Below are 23,894 nucleotides of genomic sequence, written 5' to 3'. Positions count from 1 at the left end.
CCACCCCAGGGGTGCGTTCCTGCAATTTCACTGAAAGGACATGACATGCTTTTTAATCACTACACATCAAGAGCTGTGATTGACAGGCATCAGAAGGCTGCTGAGGTGACAGGATTTGGGCCTTATCACCACTTTAGAGCAAGTCTGGGTTGACATGGAGCTCTTCAACCACAACCAGCAGGATTAAAACCCACTGGGGCGGAATGTGATAAAGAGGTGCCTAATCACACTCACAAACACATGCACACACACAAACTGGCATTAATCTGCATCCCGCTGTGCTGGAATGGGGAGGCAATGTGATGGTGAGCCCATGTGTTTTTTTTTGTTGTTGTGAGGAATGCAGCAAAAACCCACAAGAATCAAACCTGCTGCTGATCTAATCCCACAAAACCCATAGTCATATATGAATAAATATAAAACCTGCACCAAACAGTTTTAGCTTAATACCATCTATGCAATTTACTTTCATTCAGACACTTTAAACCAATAATACAAATCTGCTTAATACACCTGAATGCATTAAACTATGCAAACAAAACAGTATGTTCCATTTTTACTCATACTCAACACGGATACTTCAACGTCTCACACCAAACATAATAATATCTTAAGCATGTACTTAATTATAAATATCAATGTTTAGTTAACAATTAAAACTAAATGTCTAATCAATATATCACACTATTAAGACTATTCAACCTACGACTAATATCACAAATAAGACAAATGATATAACATATCACATATATGGAAGGTCATTTTGACTTTTTTTCTCACAATTATGACTTTTTTCACAATTGCGCGTTTATATCTCGCAATTATGACTTTTTTCTTGCAATTGTGTGATATAAACTTGCAATTGTGAGTTATAATGTCAGAATTGCGAATTATAACAACCAATTGTGAGATTATGACCAATGACCAATTATGACTTTTTTCGCAATTGCGAATTTATATCTAGCAATTCTGACTTTTTTTCTAGCAATTCTGACTTTTTTCCCACAATTGTGAGTTTATATCTTACAATTCTGACTTTTTTTTTAACGCAATTGTGAGATATAAACTTGCAAATGCGAGTTATAATGTCAGAATTGAAAGTTATAACAACCAATTGTGATATAAACTCGCAATTCTGACTTTTTTCTCGCAATTCTGACTTTTTCACAATTGCGAGTTTATATCTCGCAATCATTACTTTTTCTCGCAATTCTGACTTTTTTCCCGCAATTGCAAGTTTATATCTCGCAATTCTGACTTTTTTTTTCACAATTGTGAGATATAAACTTGCAATTGCGAGTTATGTCAGAATTGCGAGTTTATATCGCAATTGGTTGTTATAACTCGCAATTCTGACTTTTTTTCACAATTGCGAGTTTATATCTAGCAATTCTGACTTTTTTTCTCACAATTCGGACTTTTTTCCCACAATTGCGAGTTTATATCTCACAATTCTGACTTTTTTCGCACAATTTTGAGATATAAACTTGCAAATGCGAGTTACAATGTCAGAACAACCAATTGTGATATAAACTCACAATTCTGACTTTTTTCACAATTGTGAGTTTATATCTATTACTTTAAGTCAGTCAATTACCTTTTTCATTTTTTATTCAGTGGCGGAAATATATCACACTATTAAGACTATTCAACCTACAACTAATATCACAAATAAGACAAATTATATAACATTTCACATATCTGGACAGTCTAAAATCTTAGGAAAGAAAAATTACATTTAGGAATGAAACATTTTTCTTACTATCTCATGTTTTTCTCCAGCAATGAGATTACAAGAGGAGCAAATGGAGATTTTGGCTCAAGTCTTGTGGTTCTGGTTTGTCTTCTGTGAAAAAGATACTAGCAAATCTCACAGTTGTCTCCTTTTGAGTTTCAGAGATCTCAACAATGTCTTAAACTGTGCTCAAATTTACCAAGATACCAAAGTCTGCAATCAAAAGCATGATATTTTATTAGACATTTGCCATTAAATTAAAAGATCAAGATTTTTGGTCTTACTTTATGTCAACAATTGGTTCTATTTCCAATTCTCAGGAATTTTTGGAGAAATATCTGCAGCAAAGTTAACTTTTTAAAGACCCCTGAGCCAAGAAAAAAAAATCTGCACAATAAATGGGAATAGATTCATTAAAATAATGAAAACATGAGATCGGTGATCAACAGTGACCAAAGAGTCCAAACAGCAGAGGTCAAATATGAGAACAGCAGCACATTGTAATCTAGTCGTACACTTTGCAAATCTGGCATTGTATATTACGTATATTGCTGGGTCTTGATGAACTTTTATTCCTCTTTTGTAAGTCGCTTGTAAAATGTAAATGTACTATGTGGGTACCCCCTTTGATTATCTTATACTTACTGGGCTGTGTGACTTGTTGCTGGGTTACGCTTGCCGTGGACGCTTTAGGTGGACTGATTCTGCTCCTTGGTTGGGTCACCTCGTCCTCTTCCTTTATATTAGTGTTTTGAGGGATATGCAAATGTGTTGTCCCATTGACGGGAGGCCTCTGGCCGGCTATACTGCCCTCACTTCCTGTCCGCATTACCTTCTCCCCCATGCCGAGCATTCTGGGTCTGCCAGCAGGTGTATCCCGACGGGGCGAGGGTAGTTTGGAGCCGGGACCCGCCGAGGATGGGCGAGCAAGTCGTGAAGGTTTAGACATAGTGTAGAAATGCTGGTTTAACTCGAGTGAATTCAATCAAGTCAGTTCATCAATCACTCACTTTGTATTCCATTTCAGTCATCCAATCAAACTGCACTAGTAGAATATCCAGAATTGTGTTCTACAGGTGTCCAAATCCTCCCTGGATTTTCTCCGTATTCCACAAGGAATGAACTGCACCGTCTTGGTATTACTCTCTCATCTCTCTTCCTTCCTGTCCTTCTGTGTCTTTACTCACTGAACGAGTCCAGACGAGTGCAGGTAAAAGAACCAGACGGCGGGAGAGACGGAGGAGGAGGAGGAACTAGGGGGAAGGGGTTAATCACCACCTTTCCAACCGGAGCCTCCAGCGTTCCGAAGTGTATGCGTGTGCATCTCAGGATGACTGACAAGGGGACAAACGGAGATAAGCAGCCTGTTCCCATGTATCAGCGCATTCCAACACACAGTCACAATCTCTCTCTCATTCTGCCCTCCTAAACTCGAACTCTCTTTCTCTCGCTCTCTCCACCTTTTTTCCCCCTCTTGTCTAGATGCTCTCAGCAGAAAAAGTCTCAATGCTTGGGAATAAAAAAGAAAAGAATGAAAAGGGAGGAGAAAAGGTCTTCTGTTGCTGTCACAGCTGTGTATACTGATCCTCATGTGAGTCTCTCTCTCTGGTGCTCTTTCTGTCTCCAATTTAACAGGCTAGAAGACCATTGCTGTGGTGTGTGCTGTAGAAAATTACACACATACACACGTGCCCGGGTATTTCTGGAGAATTACAAAGCGGCAAAAAGGAAAGCGGGATTACACTAACATAGCTACTTGAGCTCTGCAGTCTGTATGTGTGTATCAAAGCAAGGCATGCTGGAAGCTTTACTTTGTACTGAAAAGAGTTGGAAATGGAGGAAAAATCCTGTTTGCTGTTGTCAAAACAAGCACAAACACACTTGAAGAAAGTTTGCACAACTAAATAGCAAAAAAGAGAGAGAGAGTGAGTGACAGATTAACTTTCATTTCATTATGCCAGTGAAATATTTAAGGAGTTTTATTTAGTTTTTTTGCCCTTTCAGCACTATTACAAGTTCTTAGAAGCAACTGTCATTAAAACACTTATTTATTTTGCTGCTACAACAAAATATCAGTAGCAAATAGCATGGAAGCTCGTTTCTGCCACGGAATAAAAAAAAATTGTAAGAGATAATTGCGACTAGTGATTGACCGATATTGATTTTTTAGAACTGATACCGATAATTTGTGTGTTTATGTGCCCGATAACCGATATGCAGAACCGATATTTATTTACTGTTATACTTCTGTTTTTGACACGATTACAACACCACTGAACTGAACAAACCATTTTATTTATAACAATCACTCCCTCCTTGCATAGAAACAAAACAAATCTTATTTATACACCAATAAATAGAGGGGTCTGAAAGTGCAAAAAATAAAAAAGTGCATTGTTACTAAACTGTTTTTGTTGAAAATTAGTAGTCTTTCATGTTAATTTTAATCTTCATATTACAAAAATAACTGTATTTATAAAAAGCATCAGCAGCAACACTAATGTTAACAATAAGCAAAATAAATGTACAATGTCTAATTTTTTCAAATGGAGAAAATAAATTAAAGACAGGAGTCATATCAAATTTGAAGAAATGTAATACTTCATTTTAAACTAAAGTTTTAATAGATTTATAAGCTGTTTAATAGGCTAAAGAGTGAAGAATAATTCACTGGATAATGTTAAATAACTGAATAATATTCTCTGGAAAACTGGAATATAACAAACAAAACATCGTATTTTATTGCATTTCTCAACTGGTATGTTATGTCAGAATTATTAATAATGTTTTTGTCATTCTAGATTATGAAATATCCGCTGACAAAGCACTGTTTATCTATGCATTTACACAGAACTATACTCAAACTGCGATCACTCGTGGAGATAATAAATAATTAATTTCCGTAGAGTTGTGTTTACTTGGATGTTTATTAGCGAATTAATGGTTATATAGTAAATGTTTATATAATTACAGTGTTTCAAACAAATGAATCTTATTAAAAGTTACATGTGGTGGCCGTGCTGGAGGAACATTTCCTAAGCATCAACCCGCTGAGTGAACAGCAAAATGCAGATGACTTCACGAGACTAATGATGAGCATAGACAACAGAGACAACAGAGAGAGAATTAAATTCATGGCTGTATTATTTAATTCATGCAAAGTTACATCTTTATTGGGACAGGACATGACGGATTATCTTACGTGGCTCCGTGAGCTTGTCTCCATTTCTTAGAGACAAGCTGCATAAACTAGCTACATTTCAGGCATTTATGTAACACATCTAATTTGTGCATTAATAGCTGTTATGTTAAATAACTAATTACAGCAAAGCAGGTAAGAATACTTTACCTGTGCACGCCGTTGTCGTGTCTCCCCTCAGATGCATTGTAATGGTGATCCTGTGCGCAATTCTCAAAACACCCACAAGATGGCGGCGTTTATCAGTAAATCCGATATTACCAAACTGATATCCGATTATGGTAAAATGCTTAAATATTTTGGGAAAATATCGGTAAATCGATATATCGGTCAATCTCTAATTGCGACTCACAATTCTGACTTTTTTCCTTGCAATAGTGAGATATAAACTTGCAATTGCGAGTTATAATGTCACAATTGCGAGTTATAACCATTTGTGAGAAATAAACTCGCAATTCTGACTTTTTTCTCTAAATTCTGACTTTTTTCCCACAATTGCGAGTTTATATCTTGCAATTCTGACTTTTTTCCTCGCAATTCTGACTTTTTTCCCACAATTGCGAGTTTATATCTCGCAATTCTGACTTTTTTCTCGCAATTCTGACTTTTTTCCCACAATTGCGAGTTTATATCTCGCAATTCTGACTTTTTTCTCACAATTGTGAGATATAAACTTGCGAGTTATAACAACCAATTGCGATATAGACTCGCAATTCTGACTTTTTTCCTCGCAATTCTGACTTTGTTTCCCCCACAATTGTGAGTTTATATCTCGCAATTCCAACGCTATCTCACGACCAAATCGTACGTATTTAACATCTCAGTCCTGTTTTTGCTGTCAGAATTCACTCACATCTAATCAAATCTCAAGGCATATGCTGAGCTTGTCAAAACTCTCTCTTCATCGCCCAGATTTGCTCTACACTGTCTCACAGAAAAACTTTCAGTGTAGTTTTTATCCAGGGTGCTCAGAGTACATATTAATCTCAGTTTATCATAAACAATAAATGTAACAATTTACTAGTAAAAACACAATATATTTTATGGGTCAAAAAGGTTATTGGATAAAGGTTTTGAACAGATAACCTACTAACCCAAAAGCCTGAACCTCTCGCAGCTGCACCAGATCGCCGCCCTGTGATTCCATTTCACAGAAAAGCCCGGATCAAACCATCCAGCAGCAGGATATTTACCTTTGGATTTCATAGGGAGTTTCGGGGGGGAAAAGTCCCAGTGGAGCAGATTTGGCTGCCACACAATCCATAAAAAAGCTATGGGTAAAATGCATACACATCTAGACAAGAGATTTAAATGTACAACATTTCATCACTGGATTAAACCCCCGCTGACATGGCTTCAAACCATTCGGCCATCTGGACAAACCATACATCAATCATTTTAACATGGGGAAGTGATCATATTGGAACATATCTGTGTGGCGGGTGTATTGGTGGAGTGAGAAGTGACCTATTTAAGAAGAGACAAACAGATATATGTAACTTTTTTGTTAACGGATCACCAAAATGGACGTTCTTTGCAAATTAGTATGCATATGCATATCCATGCAGAGAAAAACTGAACCAGGGTACTATGGCTGACTTTTGACCTACATTTCTTCCCTACTAAAACCTAATGACCTTTGACCATGCTATATACAAAACAGATGGGCCCATTTTCAAACTTTCAAACCTGTATAACACAGATGTTGTGTATTGGCTTCTGTGTGCGCATACATGTGTGGTTTGCATGTAATATGCACGTGTGTGCCTCAGTCAGTGAGCGTGCATATGTATTTATGTGTGTTATGGGGTAAATTAAAAGCCCTCTAATAATACACTATATATTTGGCTGCCTCATGGCTCCACCCTATGGACTCCATTCACTGCTATAGCTCAGTGTAAGCTATATTTAACCCTCTAAATAATATATGACCTATGAGATTTTAAACCATTTTCCATTCATTTTACCCAGGGACTTTATACCAAAATCATATACATTGTTTCTGCTAATAAGTTCTTAATAAGGAGTCTTATTCATGAAAAACACAAAAAATGAATTTTGTGTAAATTGTTAATTAAATTCATCTGTACTTACATTGTTCCATGTTTTGCATACAATTAGGTAGTTTTGGTAGGTGGATCTGAGTAAGTCTAAGGACCCCCACCTGACATTTTCAACCCTCGTGTCTTTAGTTACTAAATAATCCAGAACAAACAAAGAGTGTGTATCAGGTAAAACATCTTAAAAGTTTCCCAGAAGCAAACAGATACATCATTATATATCCTGAGTGTCTCATACCTGACTATCAGCAGAGTGAATCATTACTGTCGCGACATGAAAAGGGTGTGTGTGTGTGTTTTCATGCCCCCAGGGGTCAGTTTCTTCAAACACAGTCAGATTTTCATGAGCCAGAACTGATTTCTCCAGAAGACGCATACAGCTGCTCAAGTGTTTCCTGTTATCCCTGATGATGTAATCACACAAACTACTATAAGTCTCACTGTGTCTTTAAAAGGACCCCTGGGTCAATAGTGGATATTAATGCAGCAAAAATAATTTTACTTACACAATTTTATGGATATTTATATATAATTACTGGTGTTGTTCACTAAGGCAAGCATCACTATTACTATTGCTCATCTGTGTGTTATAAGTTGCACAACTCTTCTTGTTTGAATGATACCTCAAATCATGCAGTTTGTTGAGGAGAGGCAAAATGGGTCGAAAAGTGATAGCTGAGGAGAGACTTACGCTTTTCACCCTGTGGACCATAAAACAGCAAAAAATGCTTCAACTTACAATGAAAAATTTCCCAGCCATTTCCAGAGTCCAGAATACCAGAAAATATGGGATGCAACTAAGCAACCACCTAGCAACTGCCCAGAATGTCCTACACTGTAAAAAATAAGTTGTGTTTTTACATTACTTTAACTCATCAAAATATGTTAAGCAATTTTCAACATTTCTTATAAGTTATACAAGATTCAACTAATTTTAAGTCAGTTTAAAGGTGCAGTATGTAGGATTTCTGTCCGCTAGAGGTCGCTAGAGGCCTATTCAAAACAAAGGCATAGCTTGATGACGCCAAGTTTGAGCGCAGAATCTTGGGACATGTGGTCTTCACCTCAACGGACGGTGCAAAAGAATAGGGATAGGACTCGGGAAGAAATCATGTTCATGGTTGCGATTATTAACGTTATTGTAGCACGAAGCAGAGCAGGACCGAGTGTTGTTGGAGCTGAACGAGGCCGCTGGAGCGATTGCGCAACACACGCCTCACGAGCAGCGGAACGTTTATTATGCCGCAGTCGCCGGCGCCGCTTCCGCTTTTCCGGTCCTGAGTATGAGGTAACGCAGCTCTGTTTATCATATTAGATAGTGTTGAAAATGATGTTATAACGTTACTCTGTGCGTTCGCTCTGTGGCTGCTGTGAGACACTGTTGCACACTGCAGTAAGCTAGATCGATTTTAGAATATCATATTAATATATGCTGGGTGGCTTGTGTTGATAAATGGCATGCAATTCATTTTAAAACGTATTGTTTGATGGAGAAAATTCTGTATTACTGTTACTAAAAATAAAGCTGCATCTGATTATGCTATGTTAGCTACTTGACAAAACAGTGTTTTTCTCTGAGGCATGGTAAAGCATGGTACTCGCAAAAAATCAAGAAAACATGTTGAGCTATATGACAACAATTAGTTTTCTGTCTATAAATATATCAAAACAGTTGTTCCATTGTCTATTAAAATGTGTAATATATTAAAGCGTCTTTGGTGTTTCCATGGTTTCTACAAAATAAAACCAGAAACCGAGGATAACGCGGGTATGACCCAATTGACAGGCGACTCCTCACACGTCGTGAAGCATTGGTTAAAATTGCAATTTTCTCACGATTTACAAATAGTTGAAAACATTTGGAATATTGTAAGTACTCAAGTGAACAAAATATATAGCACTGGCCTAGTGGTTTTTGGATATTTTACTGCAAAAATCTTACATATTGCACCTTTAACATAATTTAAGTTGAAATTACTTATACAGCCAAGCTGAAAGTTGAAATTACTTATACAGCCAAGATGATTGTACTTAAAATTTTAATTAAATTTTTTTTAATTTTTTTTTAATTACAGTGTAGAAACCACTTAGAGCATATTAGCAATGCCCTAGCAACCACTCAAAACACTCTAAAAAATGCTGGGTTAAAAACAACCCAAGGTGCGTTGAAAATGGACAAACCCAGCGATTGGGTTGTTTAAACCCAGCGGTTGGGTTAAATGTTTGCCCAATCTGCTGGGTAGTTTTATTTAACTTAACTATTGTTTAAAAATTACTGTATTGCTTGCTTAAAATCAACCCAAAATATGCTGGAAATTAACATTTATTAATGTGTTTAATAAAAGAACATTTATTAATAAGTTTAATGAATAATAATTAAACAATAAACATTTATTAAATTGCTTATTAATAAATGTTCACCTTTTGATTATTATTGTTGTCTATATTAATATGTGTGTCTGATTTCTAATTTCCAACCTTAATTTTAAGCCAGCCATACAGTAATTTTTAACAATAGTTGAGTTAAATAAAACTGGCCAGCACACTGGGCAAATATTTAACCCAGCTGCTGGGTTAAAACAACCCAATCACTGGGTTTGTCCATTTTCAACCCAACTTGGATTGTTTTTAGCCCAGCATTTATTAGAGTGTAGTTTACACAGTACTACTATTGTTGTTTTGCTATTTAGCAAAAGTGATTTCAGTCAACTTACATTTGCTTACATTATCATTTACAACTTGTGACCATTTAACCCTTTTACAATTCACACCTCCTCAACTCATTGCCTCACCTCCACAGAGACACATACTACAGTGCATTGCTCTTTCTCCAGACGCCTATAATGACTATTCCTGATTCACAGCTCTTTTATTAATGCCAGCTCAGGTTTTTGCAACAAGAGACAAGCTCACCTGAAGTAAGTAAAAACGACTCTTTTAAAAATGCCTCATAGAGAGCTTAACCAGCAGACAAACAATTATACTGCATTCCTCAGTAATGAGCCGGAGATCGCACGTCACATCATTACAAGCATATACAGGGACTGAAATTCCAGATACTAGGAAAGGGAATAATTAACTTAAAAATGCCCAGAAGTCAAAAAATTCAAGGTTGAAAATAGTCAACTCCATAGCTAAAACAGCCATAATCACTTTCCTCCAAACCTGAGCAATCAAGACAGATCATAAAAATATCTCAAGCTGCTGCAAAAAGACTTAATTTATTCAGTACTAGATGGATGGACAAATACACAAATGAACAGACTGAAACTGTAATAAAATGACACAGACATGTAATTGTAGACATGTAATAAAAATGTAATAGACATGTCATAAAATAGTTGGAAATACTGTCAACCTTTTGTGCTCTAAATCTGACAAAAATGTCTTATCTTACAAAATCTTATTCAGTGGATTGATGGAAGAATGGAAAATTTTATAATAAAATGATATAAACGTAATTAAAGCAGTATCAAACTTTCAAAGGACATTGCAAAATGGTATTGCAGCAGGAGCAAATAAAATAAAATAAATAAATTAAATTAAATTAAATAATAAAATTAAATAATTTGAAAAAGTTACAATTAAAATACTTTAAAGATAAAAGATTGTGACAGTGTTTGACAAGTAAAATGATTTGCTGAGATTCCTGACCTCTGCGTCTCTGGGGCCCCCATGTGGCCTGACCATTAAACTCCATCTTCATCTGATACACTGTAGTGAATAGAAACTAATGAATGCTTGCTCTGGCCTCAATCTGTGTCATTTTTGGGTGTTTAGAACTCTCTTTCAATTATCAATGAGTATTTCTTTCTACAGGTGTAGGTGAAAGACCTCCCCCGCTGTCACAACAACAAATAAAATGAATATTTGGCAGTCTTGACATTTTGCAAGCCAGAGAGTCAACACACTCCACTGAGCAAAAGTGCATTATCTATCTTTGGTGATTACACTGAATAGTCCACATTCATTGATTGTATTTTTTAATACTGCTGGGAGAATTACAATTACAAATGGTGCCTATTATCTCTGTTCTCCAATAAACTTTTTTGTCATTTCTTAACCTAGCTTTATTAAGACCAATGCACCATAAGTTAACAAAGCTAGAGGAGTAATGGTGGAGGAACTCTTGAAGAGGATGTAAATAAGAGACAGTGACAGCAGCCTTATGGGCTTATTGATTTTAGCTCAGCACTCTGTGCCAGGCTAATACAGGTCTGAGAGATGAGCACAGAACTGTTACAGAGCTGCCAAACAAACCAAAAGAACTATTCCAGATGGAAGAAAAATCTCAGTTTAAATGAACTGAGACACTTTTATATTCAAATAACAATCAGTGCTTTTGAAACTAATACTACATTCGCTTAGACACATTTATTTGTTAGTGAGAAGAATTTGTACCTTATGTACATTAAAGGTGCAATATGTAAAATGTTCTGTCCGCTAGAGGTCGCTAGAGGCCTATTCAAAACAAAGGCGTAGCTTGATGATGCCAAGTTTGAGCGCAGAATCTTGGGACATGTGGTCTTCACCTCACAGCCGGTGGAAAATAATCGGGATAGGACTCGGACAGAAATCATGTTCATGGATGTGATTATTAACGTTACTGTAGTATGAAGCAGAGCAGGACCGAGTGTTGTGGGAGCGGAACGAGGCCGCTGGAGCGATTGCGCAACACGCCGCGAGCAGCGGAACTTTCATTATGCCGCAGTCGCCGGCGCTGCTTCCGCTTTTCCGGTCATGAGTATGAGGTAACACAGCTCTGTTTAGCATATTAGACACATTTGAGTGTGTTGAAAATGATGTTATAACGTTACTCTGTGCGTTCGCTCGGCGGATGTTGTGAGACACTGTTACACACTGCAGTAAGTTAGATCGATTTTAGAATATCATATTAAATGCTGGATGGCTTGTGTTGATAAATGGGATGGAATTAATTTTAAAACGTATTGTATGATGAAAAAAATGCTGTATTACTGTTACTCAAAATAAAGCTGCATCTGATTATGCTATGTTAGCTACTTTTCTCTGAGGCATGGTATAAAGCATGGTACTCGCAAAAAATCAAGACAATTTGATTAAAACAGTAAGACTAAATGTGTTGAGCTTTTATAACAATAATTAGTTTTCTTTCTATAAATATATCAAACAGTTGTTCCATTGTCTATTAAAACGTAATATATTAAAGCGTCTTTGGTGTTTCCATGGTTTCTACAAAATTAAACCGGAAACCGAGGATAACGCGGGTATGACGCAATTGACAGGCAACTCCTCACACATCCCGGAGTCTTGGTTAAAATTACAATTTTCTCAAGATTTACAAATAGTTGGAAACATTTGGGATATTGTAAGTACTCAAGTGAACAAAATATATAACACTGGCCTAGTGGTTTTTGGATATTTTACTGCAAAATTCTTACATATTGCACCTTTAAACATCATGCAATTGGTATTTCATGCACCATCGAGAAAAAGGATAGGAGATTAAGTTGTATGTTAGAGCCTTCAATAGAAGCGCATTCATTTAAAATGGTGAATGTGATTTTTGAGCATGAAATCAAGCACTCTTGTGTAAGACTAATTACGCTGCTTTCTAAAGGAGAGACATGGAGAATCTTTACAGAAATGTCGTTTAAGGAGCAAATGCTGTACTTGCAATAGCTGAAATGTGTATTCAGCGGTTCAGTGGGCTGTAGCGTTTTGAGGTGACTGTCGTTCTGGCCAAGACCTGCCCATTTAAACGGTTACAAACCATCTGACATGTATACATTATATATATATATATATGTTCCTCCACCATTAGGATGGATGGACGGATGGATGGATGGCTCAAAAAAAATATACATTTCTAATCATATAGTCATAAGCCTGCCAAGCAACTGCCATTGAGATGAATAGGAATCCTAAAAGATGGTTGCAAAGTCAGCCAGATTGCATCTTGCCATTTTGAGAAAGCTCCAGCCATTTTTTGTCAGTTATATCAATCAAATGGTCCCTGAATGGCCTACAGCTGCGCCACCTGAGACTGGAAACTCACCTGAACACCTCTGTTGTTAGTTCTACTCTACACTTGTTAGTTCAGGTTCATCCTTTCAGTTTCTTTGTTTTTCTCACTTTCTCTATCCCCTGAAGGAGCATAGGCTATTTTTCTTGGCCCTTTCAGCATGCAGCTGGGTTATGTTAATATGTAATTATTCCACCGTCCAAACCATCAGAATGGATTTTAAAAGGTCACTGCAGTGAGTGTGAGAGCAGCTATAAAAGCCAGAGTCAGTGCTCAGTCTGAGGGTGACTAACATAACCACCAGCATGAACACCAAAACAGTGTGGCTGGAGTCAAACAAGGGGAAGGGGGTAGACAGAGTCATCGCTTTTTACTCTCTTTCCTCCCATTTGCTGGCTGTTAATAAAATGAATGGAATTGTGTGTTTTCAGGGGATAAGTTGAGTGAGCATGCGGTCTCTGATACTGCTAAATTGAGCCTGGTCTTAGAACCTATGCTGCTAACACTAATGGAAGTTAAGGTTGCATAAAGCTAATTTTGAACCAAATGTGTGCAGAATGTGGATTAGGAGACCCTGTCTCATTTTGAAAACTGAGAATTTGATATAATTTTGGCACCGAATAAAGGTCTACTGACACCAAGTTCAATATGACTAAGGACACAAAGTACCATATAAAATATTTTTTTGCAAGAAAACTATTTACAACAATGCAATTTTTTGTCATTTGTCCTGCACACTTGCTTGTCTGCACAGACACATGCATGTGGAGACGCACTCACTCTCAAGACTATGGCTGCATCCAAAATCACATACTTCTGTACTATATATTATACAAAAAACAGTATGTGACAAAAGAAGAATGTCCGAATTCACAGTACCCAAAAAGAGTAGGCAAAAAGTACCCAGATGACCTACTTCTTCCAGCGAGATTCTAAAGTGTGCATACAATTGACACTTTACTATCCCATGAGGCCATGGGAGAGGATTTGTGAAAGACAGTGAAGCGGCACAATTGACACTGGTAGGTCACATGATAATGACAACATGGTGAATGTACATTCATACACATTCATACAATATAGAACATACTTTTTTAGCTTTCTCAAAGTAAGTACAAAGTCAAGAGAGTATGTGATTTGTGTCTCTTGCTACATTACTAACAGGAAGGACAAAAAACATCCTGAGGCCATGGCGCGTACAGACAGGTACACTGATGACGCCTATACTTCAGCTGACAGAGCAAAATCAACATTCACACCATACTCTCACTTAGCAAATGTAAGTAGATCTAGATCATCACAGTTATTTCATCTATACTCATTGGGATAAATTCAAGTGAAACTGAATTTGCAGTTTCCAGAGAATTAACACATTTTATAGTTCAGCAGCTGTGGACTGTTAGAGCAAAACCTGACACAAAACAAAACTAAAATAGCATAAAATGACATTCCCATGATCCTCTGATTTAGCATTTTCACACTGAAAAACAGGAAGGGGTGTCGTTTCACATAGTGGTGCTAATGGAATACCAAATTAATTAATGATCGCTAGAGCATTCACCGCCTTATTCTCAGTCAGCTCGACTCTTAAAATAGCTTCATTAGTCACTGGTAATTAGGCGAGCATATTGAATGTCTCGCTGTGTTATAATACAGAAGGGATGAAGCAGCTATATCCTCATTATATAACGACCAGTCAGGCAGTAGTGATGAGCCTCTGTCCAATCTGCTAGGCCAGAGCCTGAATATGCATGAGTATGCAAATGTCCATATAAGGGATTTGTGATAACGGAGTAGAAGGAACAGGAGACAGACTGAACCAAAGACAGGTGAAGAGACAGACAGGCAGATATAATTATTCTAGTTACTGTCATCAGTGAAGTGAACAGAAAAATGCCAATCAGATGCTACAAATGTTGTGCATTGTTAAAACAGAAAAAAATATGTCAATCTGAAGACATTATAAAAGATAAAGAAATAGGAAATTGGACCCATCTACCAGCTTAACCTGGTAAATTATGTGCATACACTGCAGCCAGCAAAAATGTACATACTGCATGATGCAGTGTTGTTAGCATTAAATTAAATTAAACTATTTAAAATCATTTTCATTAATTGAAATAAAAGAAAATATAAATATTAGATGAAAATCATCTCAGGTTGCATATGTAACATGGTTAGCTGAGAGGGGAACGAGATGCCGCAGCATGGCGTTGACGCTATGGGAACGCCTCTGCATGAGCCGGTGTCTGAAGCATGTGCGTAAACATGTCAATCTGATTGGCCGAACATATGGACGTCATGACGCAATGTAGTGCGTAACCAAGTCCATAAATAGATGCCAAAAACACTTGTCGACAGATTCAATTTTCTGAAGACATTCAGTCGTAGTCAGGGCTTGGCAACAAGACGCTGCACCTCGTTCCCCTCTCAGGGAACTGGGTTACATACGTAACCTGAGACATTCCCTTTCGAGTGGAACTTAATGTTGCATCATGACGTTGACACTATGGGAACTTCAATTACAACGTCACTGTGTGTATATATTAGAGCTGCATGATTCTGGATAAAATGAGAATCACGATTTTTTGGTTACAAACAAAGATCACGATTCTCCCACGATTCTGAATACATCCAAACAGAATAACATGTAATTTAGTAGAGGTTCTGACAAAATATAAATTGCTGACTCTAATTGCTGGAAAATGTTTGAATGAATTATTTAAAAAATGGTTTTGAATGAATTCAATAACTCATTAATAAATACTTGTTTCATTGCTGGATGAAGCAGTGTTTTTGAACGAATCTTTTGAATGAACGATTCAATGACAAATACATTTTTAACAGTCAGTTGTCGCCACCTAGTGGAATTAGATGTAATTGATACAACCTTTGTTTAACGTGCCAAGTTCGTTTCAAAAGATAGTTTGCTCTATTTTGATCGCTATCGTAGACATCGGTGTTTAAATACTAACTTAAAACTTATATCTCAGTACTTCTGTGATAATGTGAATATTTGTAACACAGAAATAACTAATGTGTGATTCAAAATGGCTCTCTCTGGCTCTGGCAGCATGAACACAGATTTGAACGTTCCGGTATGATTTTGTCAAAGGTTTAATAGACGCGGGAGAATCGTTGTCATTAATAAAGTAGGATCGCGTGGGTGCTTGAATCGAGATCGCGATCTTTTTCCGATTAATCGTGTAGCTGTAGTATATATATTTAATATATCTGTAACACAATAACTTTGGCAGCCCTAAAAATATGTTTTGTAAAATCATTTTCTTATCAAATTTTCCACGGACAGGGAAACAACCAACCTGAAAACCCCTGGTATTTAACATCCATCATGCCTTGGATTTAACTGCTCAATAACTAGTCGATCATCATGACCCATCCCTAGTCTTAGATGCTCTTTGGTCATTAGAAAAACGCTCATGCATGTTTCTGATTGGTCCTTTGCTTTAGCTTGGAGGTAAAGGGTCACAAAGCTTGGCCCACTTCTTTCCCTGCTTGACTGAATGGCATGTCATGTACGTGTGTACACATGTGTTTCTGCCTTTGCTCTGACATAAACACACCCAGTCTGACCTCTTTGGCACATGTGTGTCAGCCAAACCCTCCTAAAGATCTCCCTGTGCCGTATTCACACACAAAAATGTTCCTTGTGAAACCCATGGAAAGCCAGTAAGAGTGATTATACATCTGACTAGAGAGGGCCTAAATGAACTGCTGAAATCTCACAGGAGGAATAAAGAGAGAGAGAGAAAGAGAGAGAGAGAGAGAGAGAGAGAGAGAGAGAGAGAGAGAGAGAGAAGATGGAGAGATGGAGGACAGGGTGAAAAGAAAGAGAAAGTAAAAGAGGTAGCAGGTGAAAGACATTGTTGGCCTCTTTCCTGAAATGAGGCATTGAATTAACCATCACTTCATTAGATCCTCATCAAATTCCTCATTTCGACATCAAAGACTTCCCGTGTTCTCCACCACATCCTATCTACAATTCTCAGGACAATGAACTGCCTAAATCTGAGCAACGACTTCCAGAGAAATGGTCATAAAAATCAATGGCGGGTCTTGGAGTGCATTAGAATGTCTCTCAAAGTTATGAAGTTCTGGAGAGAAACTTTCTGTCAATGGGAAGATTTGATTTAAAGTGGTCACCATTTTTACAAATCTTCAATGGGTTAGCATGAACTGCTACATTTCTTCCTCATGACTTATATAGGTGACAAACCACAAGAATGTCCTTCATCCCAAAAATGAATGCATATCTGTAATATCGGTGTATCTCTTCACCGTATTTTATTTTATATGACTTGTTTTTATTATCATTGCTGGCACTTTGATATTTTTTCTTTTATTGCTTTTGCAATATTATATGTAAAATAAGCATGTCAATAAAAATCCAATTGAATAAGAGAGAACTGAATAAGAATGAGAGAGGATAAATAAGAGAGAGAATACCGAATAAAAGAGAGAGAAAATGAGAAGATGAAAAGAGGCTTCTCAGGTGAGAGAGAGAGAGAGAGAGAACAGAAGAAAGAGATACTGTACAGCAAGAGACAGTCAATAAGAGTGATGGACGAAGAATAAACATATAAATGCTGATCTATAAAGAAGGTCAAGAGACACGCTGAGTGTAAGAGTCACAGAGGAAAGAGCAACAGAAGAATAGCAGCCATGAATTAAAAAGAGACGGAGAGAAAGAGTAACACCAGTATAATTTCTTCACAGCTGGATGGAGGACATTGAGGCCATGCCTTCCTGTTCGGACGAGACCCTATAACAGGACCCAGAAGAACTCAACACTAAACACCATCTGTTTCTCCTAAGCCCAGCTTTCTGTCAACTGTTTAAAATTACTTAGCTTTCCTTCATGTCTCTAGAAAAGATTAAATGCATACGGCATTCCAAACTGTGGCAGGAATTTCTGCATACACAATCATGTTATTAGAAAGTGTGTTAATTGTTTTCTTCTGCAATAAGGATAAGTAATGAGAATATTTTTGTCAATATAATTCCATATAGCTTTATCAAATTCACTGTAATTATAGTAAAACCAAGGGAAGTAGATGATAGATAGATATAGATGATGATAGATAGATAGATAGATAGATAGATAGATAGATAGAATCAAAAACCTACAAGTAGCGCAGTCTGATTCACAAGCAAATTGTTCTTACCAGCTGGATCTTTAAACAAATATATATACACTACCAGTCAAAAGTTTGGAAACATTACTATTTTTAATGTTTTTGAACAAAGTCTTTTATGCTCATTAAGGCTGCATTTATTTCATAATAAATACAGAAAAAAACAATAATATTGTGAAATATTATTACAATTTAAAACTATGGTTTTCTATTTTAACATACTTTAAAATATAATTTATTTCTGTGATGCAAAGCTGAATTTTCAGCATCATTACTCCAGTCTTCAGTGTCACATGATCCTTCAGAAATCATTCTGATATGCTGATTTGATACTCAGTTATTATCAATGTTGAAAACAGTTGTGTTGCTTAATATTTTTTGGAACCTGTGATACTTTTTTCAGGATTCATTGATGAATAAAAGGTTAAAAAGAACAGCATTTATTCAAAATATAAATCTTTTCTAACAATATAAATCTTTACTATCACTTTTTATCAATTTAACACATCCGTGCTGAATAAAAGTATTAATTTATTTCAAAAAAAAGAAAGAAAAAAAATTACTGACCCCAAACTTTTGAACGGTAGTGTATATTGTTACAAAAGATTTCTATTTTAAATAAATGCTGATATTTTTAAACTTTTTTTCATCAAAGAATCCTGAAAAAGTATCACAGGTTATAAAATAATATTATGCAGCACTGTTTCCAACATTGATAATAAATCAGCATATTACAATGATTTCTGAAGGATCATGTGACACTGAAGACTGGAGTAATGATGCTGACAATTCAGCTTTGCATCACAGAAATAAATTATATTTTAAAGTATATTAAAATAGAAAAACATAATTTTAAATTGTAATAATATTTCACAATATTATTGTTTTTTCTGTATTTATTATGAAATAAATGCAGCCTTAATGAGCATAAGAGACTTCGTTCAAAAACATTAAAAATAGTAATGTTTCCAAACTTTTGACTGGTAGTATATATATATATATATATATATATATATATATATATAAAGAGGCAACAGTTCACCAAATCAAATAGAATCAAAATCAGAACTGAATCGAGAGCTTGTGAATCAGAATCTATTTGAATCTAGAAATCTGTAGAGAATCAGACGCATTGTGCTAGAGGTCAAAGTAGACACTTTCTTTTTCATTTAAAAGAGAGATCGCGAAATGACAAAAGCAGGATGTGAACTCAGATTGCATCACCATGCAACAGGTCCAAACATGCAGTAACAATCAGGCCACATCTCTGACACATTATTTAGTGTGAAAGAACAAACTGTGATTTCATAGATCACTTCTGTAACACAAATTTCCATGTAATTTAAGTTACATCTCTATATCACCTTGTCAGAGGTCATTGTGTGTCTGAGTGTTGAATATGTTTGTATTAGAGAGCAGCATTTTCAGATACACAACTGCACTGCATGGTTTGTAATGGAGCGTTCACACTGGAATCAGTCTTACTCTCACATCACTGGGTCTGACACCCTCTTCCGCCCTCCAAACACCCTGCAGGGCCGACTGTCCTTAGATTCACATGGATGTAATTGCAGACAAAATGAACCAAAAGAAGCTCTGAACACTGAACCCTGTGCCAATAGTTTTGAGGGTTCTGAGAAATGGTTTTAATAAACCTCCTTACTGACTTGGTGAATTTGTTTTGGTCTGTTTGAGTGCATGATTGTGTTGCAAAAAGGCATCAAAGCAATTCTCTCATTAATGTCTTATAGATGCAGTCTAGTGTTTCCTCATCTACAATGCTGGCACCCTGTGATTTAATGTCTGGTCGAAATGGGATTAGAATAGCTGACAATGCTGGCACAAACATATATGAATTCACGCACACACACACACACACACACACACACACACACACAAATACACACACACACACACACACACAAATAACGGTTCTATACCTCAAGGATTTGCATATCTTAATGCAAGGTTCAGCTCACCTTTCTGTGCTGCCATCATGCTGAAATGTGGCTTATTATCTGAGTAGCTCCACATTAAAAAGAATAGTTCACCCCAAAAATCAAAGTCTGTCATTATTTACTTATCATATCTTTCCAAACCCATATGACTTGAATTTTTGAAGAATATTCTGGTGCTCTTTTCAATATATTGAAAGTAAATGAGAACTGAGCTTCAAAAGGACACAAAAGCACCAATAGCGTACCATAAAAGTAGCCAATATGACTCTGGAAGTCTTCAGAGATCAAATTATAGCTTTGTGTGCATTAGGAACAGATTGAAATTAAGCCATTTAATTGTTCTATTGATTAAAAATTATTGATAATCTTCCTTTCCAGTGAGCTGTTAACGCCTGCAACCAAATCAGTGATTCAAAATTGAGAACCGAGGTCAGTACGATTTGTGAAAGAAATATTTAGACTTCTTTTGTGAATTGGATCAAAGGAATCATTGAAAATATGATTGAATATATGAAAATATGATTTAAAAGAATGATTCATTCATGAATAACTTAAAGGGATAGTTCACCCAAAAATGAATATATCCCATGATTTACTCACCCTCAAGCCATCCTAGGTGTATATGACTATCTTAACACAATCTGAGACATATTTAAAAATTAGTCCTCCAAGGTTTATAATGGTTGTGAATGGGGGGCCACGTTTTAAAACCAAAAAAAATAAAAAATACATCCATCCATAATCAAAGTATCCATACGGCTCCAGAGGGTTAATAAAGGCCTTTTGAAGTGAATTTATAAAGTTATTTGAATACAAATAACTAGCTTCCAGCGGACGACTGCCCGCATACTGTGCAAGTCGATTAACCTTTGACCCGACGCTTTGACGCAATGACAAACACAGAGGTGCAGAGAGCAAAACAAAACACTGGTCACGAATTAGAAGTCTAAAACGAGAAATTTTAAAGAGAAATGTCGGAGGATTTCGATATAAGGAGCTTGAGTTTGTTGTCTAGCCGTATTTGTTTGAACTGCGAGAGGCGTCTAAGCTTACGATACTCCTACATCCTGCGTCATACATCGTGTCAGTGGGTTACTCATTTGGCGCAAGTCGACTTGTGCAGTATGCGTATATCTCCGATTGTGTTCATCTGAAAGAAGATTGTCATATACACCTGGGATAGCTTGAAGGTGAGTAATCATGGGATCATTTTCATTTTTGGGTGAACTATCCCTTTAAGACACTGCTATTTTCATGAAATCAAACAAAGTCATACAGGTTTGGAATGACATAAGGGTGAACTACCCCTTTAAATCATGATAAATATTAAGCATTAATACTTATAAAATGTAACATGCATGTGTCTCTTTAACAATTGCGATTGGATTTCGAGGGCCGGGTTTACATACATCACTCACTCACTGTTACTGCTATTGTTGTAACACTATAAATACATAAGCAAGCACTTTTGTCCTAGATATACTTTTTACAACAAAAAATTTGCCGTGTGGGTCTGTTCAAATAGTGTAAATCATACACTTACGAATTAAGGGTCTGGATTATGAATAAAAATCCATAAGACCATTTAATTCAAGAGCACTGAAGGATTCAGAGTTGAAAAGAATTGAAATTGTATTTAGCTACATATGCGAAAAAATACATTATTTTACTATACAACCTAGAGTCGGGAGGGTGTATGTGCACTAGGTAGTGTGGTGATTTGTAGGACAGGAAAAAAGCAAAGAATAAACATATATAAACAATATAACCCCTAAATAATTTGTGAGCATGAGTTTTCTAGCTGAGTAGAGATTATGTAGACGGAATCAATCATATTAAGGTCACTCAGAAAGAGAAAATGAATTGTCTCAATAATAAATTACATACCCAAGCAGAAAAAGATGCTTATCTGTTGTTGAAACATTACAAATTGACAAATTAGTCTTTCCAAAAAGCTGACTGACCATTTATTTATACTAATTCATTTCCTCTCTGTGTGAGAAAGACGTGCTTGTACTGGTCAAACACAAGCTGCCATGTGGTCTGAAACTCTCCACCAGTGTCAATGGAAAAACGGCAGGCATGCACCACAGGGCCGTAATCACCATAGACATTGAGGACAAGTCCCCCTCAATAATTAGAAATTGCCAAACTGTCCCCCCCAATATTTGATATAATTGATGTTGCTCTGCTGTGCTCCATTATGCACTGCTCTGTTTGTTGTTAGGATGACAAAAAAAGTTTTAAATGTTACATTTTAGGCTGGTCTGCCTCAGCGGTCTAACAGCGCTCATCACTGTCAGAATTAGTGAGCTGGCCAATCAAATCAAAGAAGGCGGGGCTTACTGTTCACAGAAGACGAGTGCGAATTCCAATGTGACGCTTTCGTTTTAGCAGTGAAAGAGTACGTAAAGAGTAAGTAGCTAAACATTATATATTTGATTTCATTTTTATGATTGAAATATTCAGTGACTGACAGTAATATCCAGTGATGCAAACTAATCAAATTTTTTATGAAATTTCACCGTTTTGAATTGAAAACATGCGATTATTTAATTAATACAATGATTAATGTAATTCATAACGGAATGTGAGGGGACAAGAAAAGTTTTGTGTTTTTGACATATTAGACATACAAATAAGTGAAAAAAAATGATTGCGTAAGTTAACTACAGTAGACCTGGAACTTTTACCAATCTTATTTCTTTTTCGTTATTCCCTTAAATCCCTTTTAATCTTTTAATTATTTAATTCCTTTTAATAATAAAAAATAAAAAAAATAAAAAAAATGAACGGCCCCCAATGTTCAAGACATGGTTACGGCCTTGATGCACCAGATCTTTGTGAAGACTTTTTCTCATGGCATTTTCTGAATAGAATTCAGACAGACTGAGTGTAACACCCTTGTAAAGTGGATTTGGGGTAGAGAACTGTGCTGAATGAAACTAATAAATCTAGCGGTTAGACCTCCGTGGCTAGTTTTGGCTCCCCAGAGGAATGTGTAAAAATCCGACCCACCCTGCTGGCTGCCTTTCTCCATATTTATGTAACAGCTGAGTGTCTGTGCATCTACATGTCTGCAAGAGAGAAACTACAAGAGCTTTCTATCAGTCTCAGAAGCCCAAAGTGCTCTCTAAAAGAAGTACTGATAAACATACTGGGGTGATTCTGACGAAAACTTGGTTTTAAAAATTTCAAACATAAAAATTTAAAAATGCTTTAATTAACTTTTTTTTTTTTTTTTTTTTCAGACATTAGAAACAAAGTCTGGAGTATTTGTGAACATTAATTTAAAAACATTTACTTACAATTTAAGACCTTTTTGAAAACAATTTCCAAAACAAGTCCTAAAAAATCTCATTACCGTAACAGTCTGAAAACATCAACACTGTTAGAAAAGCAAATACATTTTCACATTTTTAAAAATGCATTGTTATCAGTCATGGAGAGTTACTTGAAATTCTGAAATAATATTTATTTTTAAATGAAATTTTGATTGATTTCTCTCCTTACCGCAACACCTTCCACAATTTACAACCTATATTTCAATGAAACCTGACATATTTTCAAAATGATGTGGCAAACCTGAAAGAACATATTGTATATATTCTGCACATGCATTTAAAAGCAAACTATTATTTTTCCATCTATTAAATAAATATTAAATAAACACCTGTTGCGGTAATGATACATAGGTTACGGAAATGAGGTTGCTGATTTCGGTAATGATAATAAGTATACTAAGAATGAGGTATAGTTTAAAAATATAAACTTTAATGTAG

The 23,894-nt window shown here is 36.1% G+C and overlaps 1 protein-coding gene across 7 annotated transcripts in view; it reads right to left on the bottom strand.

Moving 5' to 3' along the window:
* Window positions 1–23,894, bottom strand: part of si:ch211-285f17.1 (sickle tail protein homolog) — a 154,194-nt gene that overhangs the window by 110,857 nt on the left and 19,443 nt on the right. Inside the window, exon 1 of one of the 7 annotated variants that reach the window (XM_051883032.1) lies at window positions 2,381–3,152. The exons of 1 other annotated variant lie outside the window; for it this stretch is intronic. In XM_051883032.1, coding sequence (XP_051738992.1) covers window positions 2,381–2,684 — 304 coding nt within the window. In that variant the 5' untranslated portion in view covers window positions 2,685–3,152. Of the gene's footprint in view, window positions 1–2,380; window positions 3,153–23,894 lie in introns of those variants that run through there. 5 more of the 7 variants (XM_051883029.1, XM_051883031.1, XM_051883030.1 and 2 more) reach the window with 5 other exon arrangements.

This window comes from Ctenopharyngodon idella, chromosome 23 (genome assembly GCF_019924925.1).
Source record: "Ctenopharyngodon idella isolate HZGC_01 chromosome 23, HZGC01, whole genome shotgun sequence".
NCBI classification, from domain to species: domain Eukaryota; kingdom Metazoa; phylum Chordata; class Actinopteri; order Cypriniformes; family Xenocyprididae; genus Ctenopharyngodon; species Ctenopharyngodon idella.
The sequence above is the reverse complement of the archived record's forward strand: the minus strand, read 5'-3'. Positions and strand labels throughout refer to the sequence as shown.